Here is a 19,015-nt window from a genome sequence, read left to right on the forward strand (position 1 = left end):
CTTCTTTCCCTAAATGTGTGACTTGTACTTTTGTGTGAATGTAGGGAGCTCTGGTGGAATATGTGAGAAAAGCAAATTGTATTCAGATGGTAAGAAGAAGTCTCTGAACACTGGAATCATCACTGTGCAGAACTATGGCTCTCACGTGCCCCCCAAGGTTTCTCACATTACTTTTGCACATGAGGTTGGGCATAACTTTGGCTCCCCTGTAAGTATTACTGGTGATCTGTTAACTCACTCTCAGCCATTCACAGGGGGGGATTTACAAATGGAGTTTTACTGCTTATAAACAGGGACAGCAGAATCATGACTCCATGGGCACATACGCACATACATTGCATACAAACAAAGGGATGGCAGCTGAGCCCTTTCATGAGTATTTGACAACACTGGTGCAACAGTGCATTTTGTGAATTGATTACTTATATTAGTTCAATCCCTTACAAAGATACATTATTGTTGTTCCCTAAATACTTCCCTGTCTTTATGAGGAGTAGGGTCACATGCACCTTGTTAAATGCATTGTACTTTATCCTGGAGAGGAAGAAGAAGCACTGCAAAATTGATTAAGATGACACTTTATTCAGCAAGTGGGTCATGTTTGCTAGATGATTTATACTTAAAAGTTTATCTAAGAAAATAGTGGAGGGAATTAGGATGCTAAGAAGAATGTTTTTGAGGAGAACTGTTTCACAGACATTCAGGGATGTTTGTGGTAAGCTTGAAAGTATGAGACTTTGTTTTGCCAATGTAATGCATTTCATTCCTCATGCTGGATATTGTAGATGTAGTCCCTGGCTGACAGACTCCTGCTCTATTTTGAAGTTCTCTTTTTACCCCCCTCAAAGCAAACAAGAAGAATGAACTGTGGTTTCTGTTAACTCCTCCTACTTTTATTCCACAGAATGCCGATTACCCTTTTGTGATCATAAAGCCACTCTTTTTAGGAGATGGCAGCTTGTCCAAGTCAGTATTCATTCCAGGACATGCACATGGGGGTAAATTACCAAGAATGCATATAAGATGAAACTTGAGAAATTAGATACTTGCTGCTGTTTTCTTGGGGGAAACAAAAACAACAATGGAACAAAGAGAACACAAAATCAAACCTTGGGTTTTCATACAGTTTTTGTATTGCAAGAAACCTGAGTGTAAGATGGTGGTTTATTTTTATTTTATTTATTCTGTGTTAAGGCTACCAAATCCAGGTTACTTTTGCACCTGCTATGATTGAGATCATTGTAAAATATTTGTTTTGCAGCATGATTCTGGAATGGAGTGCACTCCTGGAGAGTCCAAGAACTTGGGACAGAAGGAAAATGGCAATTATATCATGTATGCAAGAGCTACGTCTGGGGACAAACTTAACAACAATAAGTTCTCTATCTGTAGCATTCGGAATATAAGCCAAGTTCTTGAGAAAAAGAGAAATAATTGTTTTGTTGGTATGTATTTAATCCTCCTGAAAGCTGAGTAACTAAAATATTACTGCAATGCTTAATTTAAAATTATTTATTTTTATTTATCTTATGTTTTAAAATTTACTGAAAGATTCTGCAAGTAAATAATTGAATCTGAGATCTCCAGTACTCTGTCAAGTTCTGGGCTGGCCAGCATAGAAGCAGCAGGACATACTGAAGTCAGTCCAGCAAAGGGCCATAAGGGTTATTAAGAGATGGGAGCATCTGACATATGAGGAGAGTCTAAGAGAGTCTGTTTAGTTTGGAGCAGAGAAGGTTGGGGGAGGCTCTTCTCTGTCTTTGTAAATGCCTGAAGGGATGTAGTAAACAAATAGGGTCAGACTGGTTTCAGTCATGCTCATTGTGAAAGGACTAGAGGTACGGAGCACATATTAAACTGCAGAAAAATCCTATTTAGACAGGAAAAAGAATTTTGCATGAGTTTTTCTTTCTGGAGTCTGATATATGAGCTCTCACAAATTTTGAGAGCTTGTGCTCACATAGGTTTGCACATATATTCAGTAGGTTTGGATTTGGAGTAGCTCACCCCAGTACCAGCAGCATTTGCCTCAAGGTCCTCTGACTGTTAAAGGAGTGCAGAAAAGGATGCAGCTCCCTGGGAGACTGAGCAGAAAGCTGGTTCTTACACTCCCACTCTTATCAGCCAAAACCTTTTACTCAGAGGCTTTAAATGCTATGAATTGTGGGAATGACTAAGCTGGGTGTTGAGCAGTAATGCAAGTTGACTTGAGCCCTAGTCTCAAGTCCAGCTTGACTCTTTCAAGCTGGATGCTTGTTGAGGTTTATAAATATTTGCATATTCTTTGTACTGCTTTGTACATAAATATACTGGCATTTTTCAGAGTCTGGGCAGCCCATCTGTGGTAATGGACTGGTTGAACAAGGAGAACAGTGTGATTGTGGATACAGTGACCAGTGTAAAGATGACTGCTGTTATGATGCAAATCAACCAGAAGATAAAAAATGCAAGTTAAGACCAGGCAAAAACTGCAGGTATTGTGCATGTGTTACACTACACTTGAATTTTGGGCATTTAGTGGGAACTTTAATGGGGATTCCAGAATCTGAATCAGCTTACCTGCATTTTTACAAAAGTACTGATTTTGTTTAAAATGCTCTATACAGTGAGTGAGAAGTACATAAGCGTAATTATGCTATGGGGAAAATTATTTTCAAGTCACATTTGATTAGGACAAATCAGAAGTTGGAGTGCTTGAGCAGGTTTCAGGGTGAATAGTTTGTTTGGAATGGTTCATGCTTTTTCTTGGCACCCACAATCTGTGCTTGTTTGCAGCCCCAGCCAAGGCCCATGTTGCACTGCCCAGTGCGATTTCAAATCGAGGACAGATAAGTGTCGGAACGATTCTGACTGTGCTAAGGAAGGAATGTGTAATGGTGTCAGTGCTCTCTGCCCAATATCTGAACCCAAAGAGAACTTCACAGTGTGCAACAGGAACACACAAGTTTGCATAAAGGGGGTATGGTTTTTAGTCTTATGTAACTGCTAATGTGGTTTATTGCAGGGCACTGTATTGTGAATTGGTACTGTTTCTGTACTTACTGCACAGGAGCGCAAGCTCAGTCTCTTTTTCTGTATAGATGTTTGATTTATTGGTGTCAGTCAAAATAACAGTGAAAGTACACCAAGGATTAAAAAGTAGGTAATAAATTCCAAGATAGCAGTACTGTCTGAGAAAGTTACACTTAAAAGTTTTTTGTAAAAATCAGGATTATGAAGGTGTTTTATTTACTAGTGCCACCTTTTCACTTTTCTTCAGTCTTGGTCAATAATTTTGTTGCCTTAGAAAACTGGATAGTCTGTCAGTAGAGGTTGAATTTGGTTTATTGGCAATACACAATTTCTCCAAACACGTACATATAGCACTGATATGCAAGCATATGGAATTAGAATGATTCTGAACTGCCGTTAGTTTCCTGGGCTAAAGAGAACATGGCAGATGCCATGCAATATGGATGGGAAGTCTCTTATAAATTGATCTTCGTTTGCTTGGAAGCAAACACAAGCAAAAATCATCCTCTTTAAGACCTGTAACTTGTTTTGCTTGTTTTCCACAGTCCAGGATTTTAATCAAGTGCTGCTTGTAATATTTTTCAGCTAATTTATAGCTATCTTAAAGATAGAGGAATTGTTTTCATATAGGTACTGATTTTGAAACAAAATTATAAATAAACTGAACTTGGAGTTTGAAGGATCCTCACGAAGTGAAATTAAATACAGTATCTTTTCTGCCATTATTTTTTATTATTTTCCAAGAGAGAAATTTGTAACCATGATTTTGAGTAGTCATGTTCCAGTGTGAACTGTGGTGCTGTGGGTGTTTTCCAAGGTACTCTCAGGTTATAAAATAACCTGTGTTAAAAAATAAAATGGTTAAATCACCTTTTAAAAAACTAGAAAATATGCCAAAATATTGACATTGAATAACTGTAATAATTTTTTGTTTATAGACTTTAGAAAAAAAATTGAAGCAGTTGATTTATTGATAAGCATCTTTAGAGCTATAATTATGCTTTCAGATATTAAATGTTAATATCTTTCCTAATGTCAGTATGGTTAGAGTGAAATTGATTTTTGTGTTGCTGTGCTTTTGTCTCCCACAGCAATGTGCTGGCTCTATCTGTGAGAAGCACGGCTTGGAGGAATGTACCTGTGCTAGTTCAGATGGCAAGGATGACAGAGAACTGTGCCATGTCTGCTGCATGAGAAAAAGTAAGATTCACCTGAATCATAAGTGTAAATAGCGGGGGAAGGGTCTGAGGAATCTGCTCATGGTGTTTGTACTTGAGGTTTTGTTACCTTTGAGAACATTTTGTTCAAATGTAATTTCAGACAGACATTGCATTGTACTGTGTAGGAAAGAAACAATACATTGTGCATTTTTACAGATTATTAGAAAAGCATTTTGAACTATTAAACACTAGGTTGGGTATTCATGCATGGATTTTTTAATACAATAATGGTTTGATTCATTTGTATTCACTTTTCAGTGGACCCTGCTACTTGTGCAAGCACAGGCTCGAGCCGATGGCAGGAATATTTCCACCTTGAAACCATTACTTTGCAACCTGGATCTCCCTGTAATGATTTCAAAGGCTACTGTGATGTGTTTATGAGGTGTCGGCTAGTAGATGCTGATGGCCCTCTAGCTAGACTAAAGAAAGCAATTTTTAATCCAGAACTATATGAAAATATTGCAGAATGGATTGTGGTAAGTATATTTTTATATTACAAGTCTAATATGAAATGTTCTTGGTAATCAAGATTCACAGTTGATAAGTGTTAATATGCAGACAGCTTCAGCATTCTTCAAAGTATAATTAGCCCTTGTTTCACTAGATTTTCTGTGAGCCCCCGGTGTGCAACAAATAAGTTTTCTAGATTAAAGGGAATGGAAACAAACAAATAAGTAGGATCTGTTAATACCTCTATTCATTCACGTTTTTAATTTACTGTTTTTTCATGTTTTGACTCTTCATATTTGAATGCTCTGACTTCTTTTAAGGAACTCAATATTTTGATCTTTAACATTCATAATTTTTATTGTGCTAGATGTCATTTTAATAATAATATACTGTAAGAGGAGCTAGAGTGAAACACCCTTGGAGAGCTGCATAGGCAATTCTGTGCAAGATGTTGATTATTTTAGGCTTATACAGCTCTGCTGGAGTGTATCTTCTGTGAAGTACCCTTCTGATACTAGAATGGAAGTATTGGGGCTTTTCTGTGGAAGAACTCTGGGGACATTTTTTTCAAATTTTTGGCTAGATATTCTTGGTGATGTTTCAGAAACTTTTTGATGACTTCAAAAACACAGTGGAAAGCCATATTCAATGTCCTCTGTCTCTTGTGCATGCGTGCCAGCCCCTACACAATCTTTTTGTTGTGGTTTTGTTTTTTAGGCTTATTGGTGGGCAGTGTTGCTTATGGGAATTGCATTGATCATGTTAATGGCTGGCTTCATTAAGATATGCAGTGTTCATACTCCAAGCAGTAATCCAAAGTTGCCTCCTCATAAACCACTTCCAGGTGAGTAATGCAGCTAATTATAGAGATATGTTTCTCCTCAGCTGTTTAGTTCTAAAGAGAAATTTCAGGTGTTTCAGCCTACAGTTCTTAGGCTAGCATTGTGAAACTACAAATGGTATTAATGCCACTGAAACAATTAATGAAAATCTAATTCTTGTCTTATTTTCCTATAACATAATATGCATATCAAAAGAAAGCTTTTAAATACTTTTTCCAGCATCAGAGTTCCTTTTATTTCTTATCCCATGCTACCTTTTGTAAGAATTGGCCTGTTTAAAGAAGTGCTGTTGAGGTACTGAAATGTATTGTGTATGTCCTTGGTGCAGTTACTCATCTAGTTAAAACTTTGCATGTCTAAATCCAAAACCTTCCTTGAAAATAGTTGTATTTAATTTGCATGGGCAGGGCAGCTCTTCTGGAAATAACTTGAGTTTTTTAAAAATTAATTTTAATAATGGCTACTTTTCTTTGAAACAGGCACTTTAAAAAGGAGGAGACCACCACAAACCACTCAGCCCCCACAGCGGCAAAGGCCCCGAGAGAGTTATCAGATGGGACATATGAGACGCTGACTGCAGCTTTTTGCCTTGGTTCTTCCTAGTGCCTACAATGGGAAAACTCACTCCAAAGAAAACCTGATAAGTCATTGTCCCCACTCTAACTCTCAAAAATTGAAGAGGAAAAAAAAAAGCATGATATGCCCTCAAAACAAGTGGAAGTGGTTAATTTTTAATGAATCTTCCAGCTCAAAAAGAAGAAAAGTGTTTTCCTTGAATATTTTTAATTTAGTGGCACAAAGTCCTAGCATATCATGATTCTTTCCCCCTTCTGTGCTCTTCATTGCTGCATTTTCTTCACTTGCAGGCAAATATGGCTGTAGTAAAACTTTACTCAAGAATTGAGAGGAAGATCTATTTTTCAACTGCCAGACAAGGCTAGGAAGCTAGACCACCTCAGCATTGGAGACATTACTTGTCAATGTATATACATTGTTATATGCAGACATGTATTTCTAACGTACACCCGTACTTGTGTGCAATTGTAAACAAGAGAATTGCAATATGGATGTTTCTTTGTATTATAAAACTTTTCCGCTATTAATGAAGAAATTACTGTTTAATTGACATACTCAGGATAACAGAGGATGATGGTGTGTAGTGGTCAAGGGTCCTGTGATGCTTTACACAGCAATTTTGAATCCAATCACACTTTTATCATTATCAAAGTTGTTTCAAGCACTCATTTCATCTTCATCCAACAGCTGTTAAGATACAGCATACAAGCCTGGATGGTCTTAGACAGATTTAACAGGTGTTCTGCAAACTTTGCAAATGTCAGAATGTTTCAAAACTGTTTTACATGTCTTCCTTGTAGCTCAGCGTAAATATTTTTAATTTGTCTGATTATTCAGTGAAATAATGAATAGTTAGATCAAATATTTCCATGCTTTATTAGAAAATTTTGCCTGTTATTCAACTTGTTTTAAAAATTGCAACCACTTTATTTGGGCTGTTCAGATATTCTTACAGTTTGGTAATCAAGTTCATGTTCTAAGAGATGTGGAAAGAAAAAAAAGCTGTAGTTTTTTATTTTCTATTTTAATTTATCAGGTGTTTGGATAACTTTTCAGCATGATACTGTTGATTGATAACCACTAAAGTAGAGTGACTTGCCTGGCTACTGTGGCAGAGTTAAAACTGTAGTTAGGACTACCAATTTTCCCACATTTATACCAGTAGTGAAGTTCAACAGCACAATGTCCCATTCCAGAGTTTTTATTACAAATGTAAATAATTGGCATTTTTGAAGATGAATAAAAGATGTCTTAAGGTGCTTACTGCTATGCAGGAGATGAAAGGGGGCATTACAAAATGTTTAAGCTTGTGATGTATTTATTGCTTGTTTTCCAAAAGCACCAAGCTAATTAGAGATGCAAATGGCTATAATTTTCCTGGCTTTGCTTAGGAGAAAATTTACTAAGGGTTGGACAGGCTTCCTTTGTTTGTTTTTTTTTTTTTTTCTTTGTTTTGTTTTTTAAGAGTATAAGGTTTACACAATCATTCTCATAATGTGACGCAAGCCAGCAAGGCCAAAAATGTTACAGAATATAATGGGATCTCTTCCTTGTAAACTTGTACAGTATGTGGTAACTTTTTCAAAATACAGCTTTTTGTACATGGTTTAGAGACAAATTTTGTACATGAAACCCCAAGTCCAATAGACTATATAAATAATTCTAAATGATCTTAACTAGTTAGAAGTGTATGTAGTTGCTTTTAAGTCATTTTAAATACATTTGTTTTAAGACTGTGCAAAGATTGGAAGTGGGTTTGCATTTCTAAAATGGTGACTTTTATTCAGCAAGAGTTCTTAGTAACTTCTTGAGTGTGGTAGACTTTGGAACATGTAAATTTTTTGCCTGTAATGTTATCCTGTGGTAGGATTTTGGCAGACAAATGCTGCCCTATTTTATTTTGAGTCTAAGTTAAATGTTTTTTGAAAACAGAAATGTGCACTGAACTCTCCACTGCAAGTCAAGATGTGGTAAAGCCGAAAGGAAGTTCAAGACAATGAAACAGAAATACTACTGTCGATTTCATGTCCACTGTGTTTTATACAGTCTCTTTTTTGTTCACTTTGGAAATTTTTACTAAAAAATGCAAAAAATAAAGTATTGTGCAAAGATATGTAAGGTTTTTTGAAACTTGAAATGCATTAATAAATAGACTTGATGAAATCATCTTCTGAAGATCCATTTACTTGTTGAGCCCTGAAAGCAAAGAAGAATACACAGATTTCACTTTGCTTGAGTTTTGGCTTTTACTGTCATGTCAAAATGTAGTTGTACTATCTCTGTCAAAGTGTCCCTCTCAATTTTAACATCCTGCAGTTATATATAAGAATAAATGTGTTTGTGTAACCTGTTTAGGGAAAACCATGAAATTAATTTTAAATTGCTTACATGATCACAGGAATAAAACTTTTCTTACCTCCAAAATGAAAAACTAGTTGCTGGTGGGATGTTCAAGCCTGACATCATCGTTCCTGATGGATACCTTTGGAAATCTATTTGGAGAGGCATATTGGAATTAATATGCAATACTCTGAATACACAGTTGGTGGATGAGACTTACAGAGGGAGCAAATGTGCTTTTTGCAAGGCGTTTTGCAACTGCTAAGTCGGCTCTCTGGGTTTTTGTGTGTGTTGCATGGTTGATTTAAGTGATAAGACAGCTTTTCAAAGCCAGGTCCTGCCAGTGAGGCTTCCATTCTTAGGGCTGTTTGTTGAGAGTGGCCTGCTTGGACATCTGTTTCCCGGAGTGAGCGGGGTGGACTTTGATGTTATCAGAGCATACTCAGAGTTCCTTCCTCACAGTGCTCCCCCCACCACCCCCATGACTTTTTATAGAAGTGCTTCTCCCTGTAGCTAAATAGCACTGTCTGTGCAAAGGGCATTAAAAGAAAATCCCTTGGAGCAGAGCCCTTCTGCAAATCCTCATAGAGGTGGCGGTGGTTGTGTTTAAATCTCTGTAAGAACACAGACCAGAGGGGTGGAATAATGCCCGAGCAGCTCAAATACAAGTTTTGTGTATATTTTAAAGTCTAAGTGAAACAAATCAGTACATAGTTTTTCTAGCTAATGTTTGACATAATATTATTTGTACATATTTATTTATTCATCTTGCATTTTTTAATGTTCAGTTATTAAAGAACATCAAAGTTCTCTTAAGCAATGAAACTTCATACCATACCACTGATGGTTTTTAATTAGTGTTCCAATATTTCTTTCAGGAAAAACACAAAGAGAAAGGAAGAGGCTTTTATTTGTCAACATTGGAGGTTCATTATTGCAAAGAGGTGATGAAAAGGACAGGAGCCATTCTGTCACTCTGAGCTGTGTGTACTCTGACTGGAGTAAGCACCTGGTGGCTTCCAAGGTCTCAAGTCAGCTGTATGGAGTGAGGCAGGAGTAATTCCAATGAGCACAGAGTAAGGCACCACCTTAGGCACTTGAGACTGTAGGTATGACTTCAGTTTTATGATCAGGCATGGCGAGACTGAACGTATTACAGCTTGGGCTTTATTCCACTTTTATATCAGAAATTAATGTAATGGCTGTCAAAACAGGGACAGAATTTGTTTGGGAATATGATTTGTGAAAAATGGCATCAGAAGAAATATCTTCATATCTGCAAGAGTTCACATACTGACTGTTCTTTTAATTTTCCTGCTTGGCTTTTTAAAACCTTTCAGATTGTCTTATCTGAGTGTATACCATCTTCACTTAGTTGAGAACTGGAGAATGTCTTTTCACAAACACTAGAAGTCATCAAACACCCATTTCTTGAATTTCAGCACTATGTAGACACCCCTGACCCTTGTTCCACCTGCTTTTCCTGAAGTAACGCCTTTTTCTCCTGAAGTTTAGATCCCTTTATAAGCCTGCTTACCAAGAAAGTGATAGTAATTTGCAAGAAAAGCCAATATTGATGTAGGAGACGTTTCTAAGAGTGTAGTTTCTCTACTGTTGGGGTACAGCCTAATTCTTTTTAGCCTTTATATCTTGCTCTGTCATCCTTCAACTTCTGAAAAAAGCTTTTATTTTGAGGAGTAGGGGTAGGATTTGGTTCAGGAAGCTTAGAAAATTCATAGCTTAGAAAGTTGGTGATAACTGATGTAAATGCACTTTCAGTGACAGTATTAAATTCTCTAAATAGACAAGTATTTTATGAAAAAAGAAAACCCTGAAACAGAAGTAAGTGGCAGGTCTTTAGTAGCTTTTTGCAGAAGCAACAATTCAATTCTAGAAACAATCTAGAGAGATGCCTAATTTGAGTTAGCCACACATACTTCTCTCTGTTTACTTTCATTTTCCATTGTGCTCTGGAGCACTAAAATGGCCACACTGTTATTTGTTCCTTGCCTGCCATCCTGCAGGACGTGCTTCATTGTAACTCCATGCCCCTAAAAATGCTCTCACTGGCTCTAGCAACCGAGTCCCTGCAGTGCAATATAGCTACTGCAAATGTAAAAAATCAACCAAACAAAAGGCCTTGGTGCTTATCTAACTCTCTCGCATACTTTTGACTGAAATCTCATTCTGTGTATGCTCCTGGTTTGACTCAGCTATTGTACTTAAACAGTTGATTCTTACACAAACACAGAAGAGAGCTCTCATAAAATAATTACGTTGCAAAATTTAAATATATATAAATATATAAAGCCCACTTTATTCCTGATAACATATGAATATTTTGATTCAAAATTCCCTGCAGTATCTTGGTATTTTTATATTCTTTGCATCAAGTCTTAGCACTTTTTTGCACCTTTTTTTATCACTTAGAGAACATTTAGCACAAATTACATTCAAAATTCAGAGTTCAAGAAACCTCAATTTTTAATTAATCTTATGCTCAGCATTAAAGTGATAAATGAATACATATATATTGATTTCTGTTTCAGTACATAAAGCCATAGAATAAAATCAATCTGAGACAATAATGCTCCTTTTTGTTGTTTATATTCTGACATAGGAAACAAGGGAATTGTGTATGTTTGACCTTACAAAGTTTGTTTTTATGCTCTGAAGTTTTTTGAAGGTTTAACCATTTTTATTTATTCTGGCAGTTTCAAGTCATACCGAAGTCTGGTATATGCCAAAATCTGGTATACAGGTTTTTTATAATCTAAAAAACTCAGACCTTATTTGAATGGCTAAATATGATTTACATGCAAAAAATTAACTGAACTTAGTTGTGCTAGAATTTTGTGTAGTATACTAATCATCATTCAAATAATTAAATTGCTAGTAATTTAAATCAGTTCTTTAATTAAAATAGTTAGCAAAGCATTTTCAGAGAAAAAGATTTATTATAGAATTTTTAGATGATGCTATTATTGGGCTTTTCATATGGTTATTACAGCTCAAGCATTTTATATTTTTATATCTATTTGGTAGTATTTTCTTTTATGAACTATGTAACTCTTCATTAGGAAATAATCTAGCAAAATTTTAACTGATAGTCATAGCTATTAATATTTCAATGTATCTACCATGAAATGAAGTTTCTTTTTTGCCTTAAATCCAACAAAATTAAGTTTTTCAAAGGCTTATGACAATGATTTTTTTCAAATAATATCTTTATTTCTGGTGAGCAGATGGTTTTTTAAGATTTTAAACAGTTAAAAATTGTCAGTTTCCTTGATGAAGCTGCTCACTGATCATTTTCAGAGTATGCTTCTAGATTAACAATAGCATATTTCAGCTTACTGTTGGATGACAAAAACTAAATATCTTAATGTATTTTTTCACCACCTCTGAAACTGCTAGGATATTTGATACAGCTGCGAATTTTTAAAACACTTTACTAGATGTATTGTATTATGGATATTTTGGCGAGGAGTTCCCTTTTTGTGTTCTTGCTCATTTTCTGTTTTGTCTCTGGAAGACATCTTCACACCTCACAAATGTCTTCTCTTGGGATGGATGAAGGTGAATGTTGTCAATGCTTTGGGGACAAAATGCGTTTCTGCAAAGAAAAGACAGCATGTGAGTACAATGTTGGTCACAAAGCATAATGTTAGTTAGAGTCTCCCATTCTTTAGCCAGTTCTTTAGGCTGTCTTTTACAGGAAGGTAGCTTTCTGTTTTATAGGCTTGTGAGGAAAGAGTTGTGTCTGCCTGCCAGACCATAGGTACAGAGGAGAAGAGCAGCAGGCAGCTCCTGGGTACTGAGTGCATTGTGCCTCTGTCTCCCTGGTGTCACTGTGCACGTTCTTCAGAGCACATCCTCACAGTCACTTGGGTTTTACTGTTAGTGGGGCATTGCTGTTGTTCCAGCTCTCACTGTTATCAGCATAGTTGCCCTGTTTGGGCTACTGGAATACTGGTACTTAGCTGGGAGGTTGCTAAAAAGCAGCTATATAGGATGCTAACATCAGCAACTGCATATGCTAGAGAAATATTTGAAACCAAATATTGGAATCAGGTACTTTATTGCTCATCATGGTCTGTTTGTTAACTGCTTTTTAAGTTTATGCTGTTATATCTAAAGTCTTTGCCATTAGATAATCTAACAAAAGAACTTTCATCATGTGTACAAAGATCACAAACATCTAGAGGTAGAGATAACCCAGAGATAAAATATTGTCAACTGTTCAAATGCTTAAGAAAGCACAAGAGAAGTCAAAATATATTTCATGTTTACTGCCTTTTTAAATTATTGAGTTTCCAAAATTGCTAATTCTGCAATACATGATGTTTGGTATTCTGAGGAAGGCAGAACTCTACATACTCATTGAAGAAAATACTTTTCCTTGAGTGTCCTTTGTTTATGCTTTTAGAACCACCTAATAATCTTTCCTCCTCTAAACATTAATGCGGCATTTCAGTGATAACTGAATGTCACTGCCCAGATTGCAAAGAACAAACCCCAGCACATAATCAGTGTCCACTGAAAGCTTGGCACAAACTGCTTCCACTTGCAGCAAAATAAACCTTCCAAGTAGCATTAGTACCTGAAGATACCAGCATTATTTTTTGTCAGTATAAGTGCCCCCATCACTTAATAATTTGCTAGATGAGAAAAGTAGTACATCAGCAGTAATTATCTTGTGCCAGGTTACTGGCACAGCTGCATTGGATAAGAGCTTCCTGGTTAGGAAAATGACTTCTCACCTTCATACCTTTTATCTCAAGGTACAGGACCCTGCACCTAAACAGAGCTTCCTAGTTTGCAATGTATGCTTTGCTTTAATTTGCTTTGCCAGCTGGGTAGGTACTGATTCTGGGTCCTGGCTTTTAAAATAGCAGATGTTAGAGAAACTCCTTTGATTTTAATGGCAGGAGCACGTGTCAAGTGCCAAGTTAGGAACACACCTCCAAAAGACACTTTTAGAAGGATTCAACCTAGGAGAATATGATCCTTCCTCTGCCCCCCAGCACACACAGATTGTCTTATGAAATGTCTCTTAAATTGTCTAATTTGTTTTTTGTGTCAATATTAAGGAGATGCAGCTCTGCCTGTAATAGTTCTTCTGCAGGAAATCTGCACCAGTTGTGGTGGTAAGAAAGGGAATGTACCAACGAAAACTTGCCTTCTAGGACTGAGCCTCAGTTACAAGGTAAGGTGCTTTTCTCATTAACTTTAATTAAACTGCTCAGTTAGCATTTCGCAAAAGATTAAAGTAGTGAGAATCGTTATAAGTTTTTTTTTATTCTGTCTTCTGGCTGAAATTTCTCCGTATGACTACGCAGTTTCAGATGTGTTGTTAGCATTGCTGTTTGTAGAGAGCAAGGCTGCTCAGATGTGGTGATCCAGTTTCAAAGCAATAAACAGGGGAAAGAAGAACACGAAAATAATCAGAGGACTGTGTAATACAGCACATGATCCTTCTAATGAGTATTTTCAAGAATGGTGATTCTGAGTTTCTCTAGGAAGTAAGTATTGAAAGTCAAATAATTAAGATTTGGCATATTTTTTCTAAGTAGGAATGTGAATATTTCACTATGTTAATGTTGGAATCATTATTTATCTTGCATAGCATCTTGTTTCATTGAAATTTCATCTGGTCCTTATGGAGTGAGGTAATTACATTCATTGGTGTGACTGCTGGGACTTGGATGCTTGTGTTTGAACTGGGATAACCTGGGTGCCAAACACCTGAGGAGTTACTCAGTGCTCTCATTACACTTACTTTTGCTGTGTTTCCCCTGCTTTCACTCTTATTTCCTTCACTATAAGTCCTGGTCGACGGGTGCCTTTTGTCCATGGTATTATGGTTTGAAATGTGTCCCAGATATTTCCCCAAAGTGGAGGTACTTCCCATTTGAACTTGATCATTATGAGGTCACCGATATCAGTGTCCAGAGTGATGAGAAAGGAGTAGGTTTTATTCCCAGTAATACCTTCAACTCTACAGTAAACAAGAGAGAATAATGTTGTCTTAATTATTATGAATTAAAGTGAAAAAACCAGGATTTTTTTCCTCTGAAAAACAGAGAAAGAACTATGTTTGCTTCTCCAAGACAAAACATTAATGTCTTAAGAATGTTCTTCCTCCAGGTGCAAAAAAGTGATGAAATATGACAATGTGCTAGGAAAGAAGCAGAAATGGCAGAAGTTTGAACAGCTGATGAAGCAGTAGTGGTTTCTGACAGCAAAATAAAAGCTGTCCCATAATAGCATCTATGTTACACCTACTGCCTGCTAGAGCAAATGCTGAGCCACACTCTGGCCTTTGCTTTCGTTAATGCAGATAGTGTCCATTGTGATAAATATCCAAAATGCTTTATCTTAATTACAGCTGATTTTTTCATTTGTGTTTTAATTGATTATACCTCCCTGTCTTAGCTATGGAATGGAACAAAGTAAGTGGACAGAAAATTTTCCAAATTTACTGTTTGTATTTTAACAATTTTCTTCTGCACAAACTGCATCATCATTGTAAGAACTTGTGACTTTCGGGGAATATGAGTGAAGAGACAATTTCCAGCTCATGTTTTCACTTAGCTGTCCTAAACCATTTCCCTCATAGCATGACTATCAGCGTGGTATGATATTACAAATTGTCACATGCACAATTACATGTGATACAACACTCACAGTGGGATGTGCAGGCCTTTAGCATCCGCCTTAGTCCCTGCCAGAGACATGGTGAAAGCTGGGTCTGTCGGCTTGCCTTGGATTTCATTGATGATGTGGATCTTGAACTGATAATGATACACTGTAGGAAGGAAGAATTTGCAATAAGTGGCAAAATGAATGGTCAAAGAATCAATAGATTTCTTAGGCAAAAGAATTTTGCCTATCAGAGCAGAAAGTTGATGGCTATTCCATTTTATTTTTCAAACTAGTTTGTTGAAATTAAAATATTGTCATTTTTTCTGGTTGTTGCTGTGTTAGCATTCGTGGCCCTGTTGCTTCATTTAAAGTACAGAGAAAAAAGTAATCGGTGTTGACTTTCTTTTTGGGATAAAACATTCTTCGATGGGAAATATTTCAGCTTTTCTGGAGTTCAGTTGTCAGGATTTCTGGAAATCCCTCTATCTAGTGACCAGGCAAATCCTTGTGACTGGGCATGACTAGAGATGTATGATGCAGATCAAAGACCTTATGCAATGCAGTCAAGCTCTTTCTCTGATCAGCTGAAAATTGCCGTGCAAAACAGATGACTCACAAACTTTCCTTGACTGCATAATGATACACGTTGTGCTTAACACACATCTGTTAACAATGTCATTAATGCTTCAAGGTCTGGGGAGTTTCTAGAACACTGGTTAGGAAAGTCTGACCTGAGTATTGTCAGCATGAAAAATGCCTAAGAAGTCATCAATTTTATATTTAAAAAATTATGAAAAAGAAAACCCCAATAACATAGATTTCGAGTATGTGCATACAGATATTGTCAGCTATATTTGAATGTCCAGAACTCTTCTATCTGGTCATTCTTCCAGCAACTTTCTGGACCAAACTGCTAGATTTATAGATAAAGGAAGGTTATTGTATGCTAGTTTTTGAGTAGAGCCACTTTACCCACTTCAGTCTTCACTACATCTGAGAATGGGTCCCCATACCACTAATGGAATCATGTTTTTATGCACATGCACAGATAGATTTTTTTTTTTTTTTTTTTTTTTTTTTTTGGTGTTGCTCATGATGGAAAGTATTTTCTGGAACAGCTGTATCATTTTATTGTTCTATAGTTGTTGTATGTCAGTACAACATGAACAATGTATTTTCTTTTGAAAATGTGTCTCTCAGTAGAAAACAAAATGGCTGATTCTGTGCCACAAACCTGATGATGACCAAGGCAGAGAGGATTGTTTACAGATCACTTACATAACTGATCTGTCTTTCTCTGGGTTCTCTCTCTATGCAAAAACTTATTTTTCAGTATATGATCAGACACAGCCTAAGGTTTTGCAGTGGTTATGGTGCTTACTTTTAGGAAAAGTCATCTAAAAACCCAGAGTCTCATCACAGCTTCATTATGAATGTTAACTTCCATGGAACAAACTGGGGGTTTTGTTTGAGCTGGACTGATGTATACTCCAGAATATAATGTCATTAACTTGAAATTAAATGTTAGATTTTTTGAAGACACAGAGAATTGTGAAGTGTAATGTTGAGTTTCTCACACTTCTTCCGTTTGTGCTTCTCACATGATCTTAAAACTTTTTTTTAAAAAAGCATTACAAAGATGACTTTGTAAGCACCTTGCCACAGTTGCCGCTTTGTTTGGCAATTTTTGTGAAAGGGGATCATTGTCTGGGGTACTTTTTCCACATGTGTGCCAAGGATGGTTTTTTATGCAAAACCAGTTCTAAGCATAAAAATGCAACATGTTTAATTGAAATCAAAGCTAATAGGACAGAGATATTTTACTCCAGTCTGAAACTAGCTCCATATCCAGAGAGGAACGCAACACAGTGATCACATATCTGTGCCCAGATGTGGGAGCATCCCCAGAGCCTGTGATTCTGATAAGGACCTGACCCTGACTGTGCTGGAGCAAGATAACATCAGGAACTAGACACAGCCTCTGGAGTTTTAAAATGTACTCCAAATATCTTCCTGAGCCATTTTAAACAGTATTAAGAAGAAATTCAGCAGGTTCAGCTGCTCTGAGTATCACTCAGGGCTCTGCAGATCCCTCTGGAGTCGTCACGGGATATTTTCACAGCTGTGCTAGTGGAGGACTTGCAGAATTATTTTAAAAGTACCTGAATTTTTGTTGGGTTTTGGTTTGGTGGTTTGGGGGGTTTTTTTTGTTTGGTTGTTGCCGCTGTTGTTGTTTTTATGTATGATAATGCAGCTGAGTAACCGGGCGCTGTGGGGAGACCAGCGACACAGTGCAAGCAGCCTCTCAAAGCCGTTCTCCCCATCCCCTCAGGGTTCGTGCCGGGTGCGGAGCGCGCCGGGCGCTCCCCGGCGCCGCGGGGCCGGCGCGGGCAGAGCGCTCCAGCCGCGGGCGGCCCCGGCCGGCACGGCGGCGGGCACCTGCACCGACAGCCCCGCGGAAGAGTGTCCCACACCGTCCTGCTTGTTCTCACTTTAAAATGTACGGGAGCCTCTCCAGGGGCGAGGGAGCGAATGCTCAAACAGCGGTGGGCTCTGGCGGCTGAGTGCGGGGAGACCGGCAGGCCATGGCTCCTCTCTCTGATCACACAGCCAAAAATCCACACTGACTCGATAAAGTAACGCAGTAGAGCTAAAACAGCACCGCCAGACTTGATTTTAGTGCTACACTTCAGCATTGTAAAAGTCCAGGCTATTCTGTTCTCTGTCCATTGTGTAGAAAGTAGTAATTTGTATGTCATTTCATAGTCTAATTGCAGATAAAATTTGGGCAAATGTAGAACAGGATGTTTTGTAGGCCTCCCAGAGTAATTATGCAGCTTTTTTTGACTTGGCTCTATGCCTGCATATGTTAGAACGAACCTGCACAGTCCAGTTGCAGGAAAATCCTGCAGATCAGGAGCCTGGGCGTCTGCGCGCCCTCAGCTCCACAGCTCGCCTGGGGCAAGCAGGCAGTGTGCTTTTTCCCACAGAAATAGGAGAGCCAGGATCCTGATGAAAGGGCATCAAGATGGCCCACTGGGATTCTCAGTTGTCTCAGCAAATTGATTATTCTCACAGTTTTATAAGCTTTAATGACTGAGTAAATAGGATCACAAAGCTTAGGCTCAGACTTCACTTTGTGATCAATCTGGACAGTGTAAAAAGTATTACTACAAACCTTTGAAGGGCATATGCGCTCTTGTTTTCAGAAAGAGTCGTCTGCTTTTGGGCAGCCTTTCCTCCCTGATGTTGTAGCCCAGGGTGTTACACCGGTTCTTCTTGCAGCTGAGGCACAGTCCTTTGTTGAAAGTGTTGATGTCGTTGCACCAGTAAGCTGTGCTTTGCTTGTCCTTGTGCAGCAGAGAGTCGATGAACAAATGAACTGACCTCTCATGAGCACATTTCACAGTTTGAGTGATCCCTGAAAAAATGCAACAACAAAATTTTACGTGGCCTTGTTTCTTTTTACCATTTCAACTGCAGAGAAGTACCATAGCCAACTATAAACTATAAACATGATATTGTTTCCCCCTACACGCCCCTACCCTTTGCATCATGGTTTTGCCTCAGAAATCATATATCCTAGCAATTTTACTTTTAGGATAATTCTAAAATAGAATGGCTGAACTTCCATGATAATAAACTTAAGTAATTTTCTGCTTAAACTTCTCTAGCCTGACAGTATCAGACTGTAAGTATGAGCCTTGATTTCAGTGTTCTGGTTGTTTTTGTCAAAAGAAAATACAGCCTGAGTTGATGTGCAGTCTTTCAGATCATGCCACATTAAAGACAGCAGTCTTATTTGAATTGCTGAATACTCTTGGATTTGGATGCTTAGGCAGCAATACCATATTTTGTCCCTATTAGACTGACACAGTCTTATGTTGAATTTTTCTTGCAGTTACTGCTTGGAAAAAAGGAGAA

General features: G+C 37.6%; 2 protein-coding genes across 4 annotated transcripts in view; one reads left to right on the forward strand and one right to left on the reverse strand.

Annotated features, from left to right (window-relative positions):
* Positions 1-8,266, forward strand: part of ADAM10 (ADAM metallopeptidase domain 10) — a 42,167-nt gene extending 33,901 nt beyond the window's left edge. The window contains exons 9-16 of the mRNA XM_021532052.3: positions 45-208; positions 1,262-1,445; positions 2,324-2,474; positions 2,776-2,959; positions 4,104-4,212; positions 4,491-4,711; positions 5,403-5,529; positions 6,007-8,266. Coding sequence (XP_021387727.1) covers positions 45-208; positions 1,262-1,445; positions 2,324-2,474; positions 2,776-2,959; positions 4,104-4,212; positions 4,491-4,711; positions 5,403-5,529; positions 6,007-6,101 — 1,235 coding nt within the window. The 3' untranslated portion in view covers positions 6,102-8,266. The remainder of the gene's footprint in view (positions 1-44; positions 209-1,261; positions 1,446-2,323; positions 2,475-2,775; positions 2,960-4,103; positions 4,213-4,490; positions 4,712-5,402; positions 5,530-6,006) is intronic.
* A 2,636-nt stretch (positions 8,267-10,902) lies between these two features.
* The window catches only part of LIPC (lipase C, hepatic type), a 68,338-nt gene continuing 60,225 nt past the window's right edge, over positions 10,903-19,015 (reverse strand). For all 3 annotated transcript variants that reach the window (XM_085588262.1, XM_021532054.3, XM_021532053.3), the window contains exons 7-10: positions 18,270-18,512; positions 15,134-15,254; positions 14,226-14,444; positions 10,903-12,059 (exon numbers count right to left, since the gene is read on the reverse strand). In XM_085588262.1, the coding sequence (XP_085444388.1) occupies positions 11,954-12,059; positions 14,226-14,444; positions 15,134-15,254; positions 18,270-18,512 (689 nt within the window). In that variant the 3' untranslated portion in view covers positions 10,903-11,953. The remainder of the gene's footprint in view (positions 12,060-14,225; positions 14,445-15,133; positions 15,255-18,269; positions 18,513-19,015) is intronic.

The sequence above is a fragment of the Lonchura striata genome, chromosome 10 (assembly GCF_050655825.1).
Source record: "Lonchura striata isolate lonStrDom1 chromosome 10, ASM5065582v1, whole genome shotgun sequence".
Classification (NCBI taxonomy): Eukaryota; Metazoa; Chordata; class Aves; order Passeriformes; family Estrildidae; genus Lonchura; species Lonchura striata.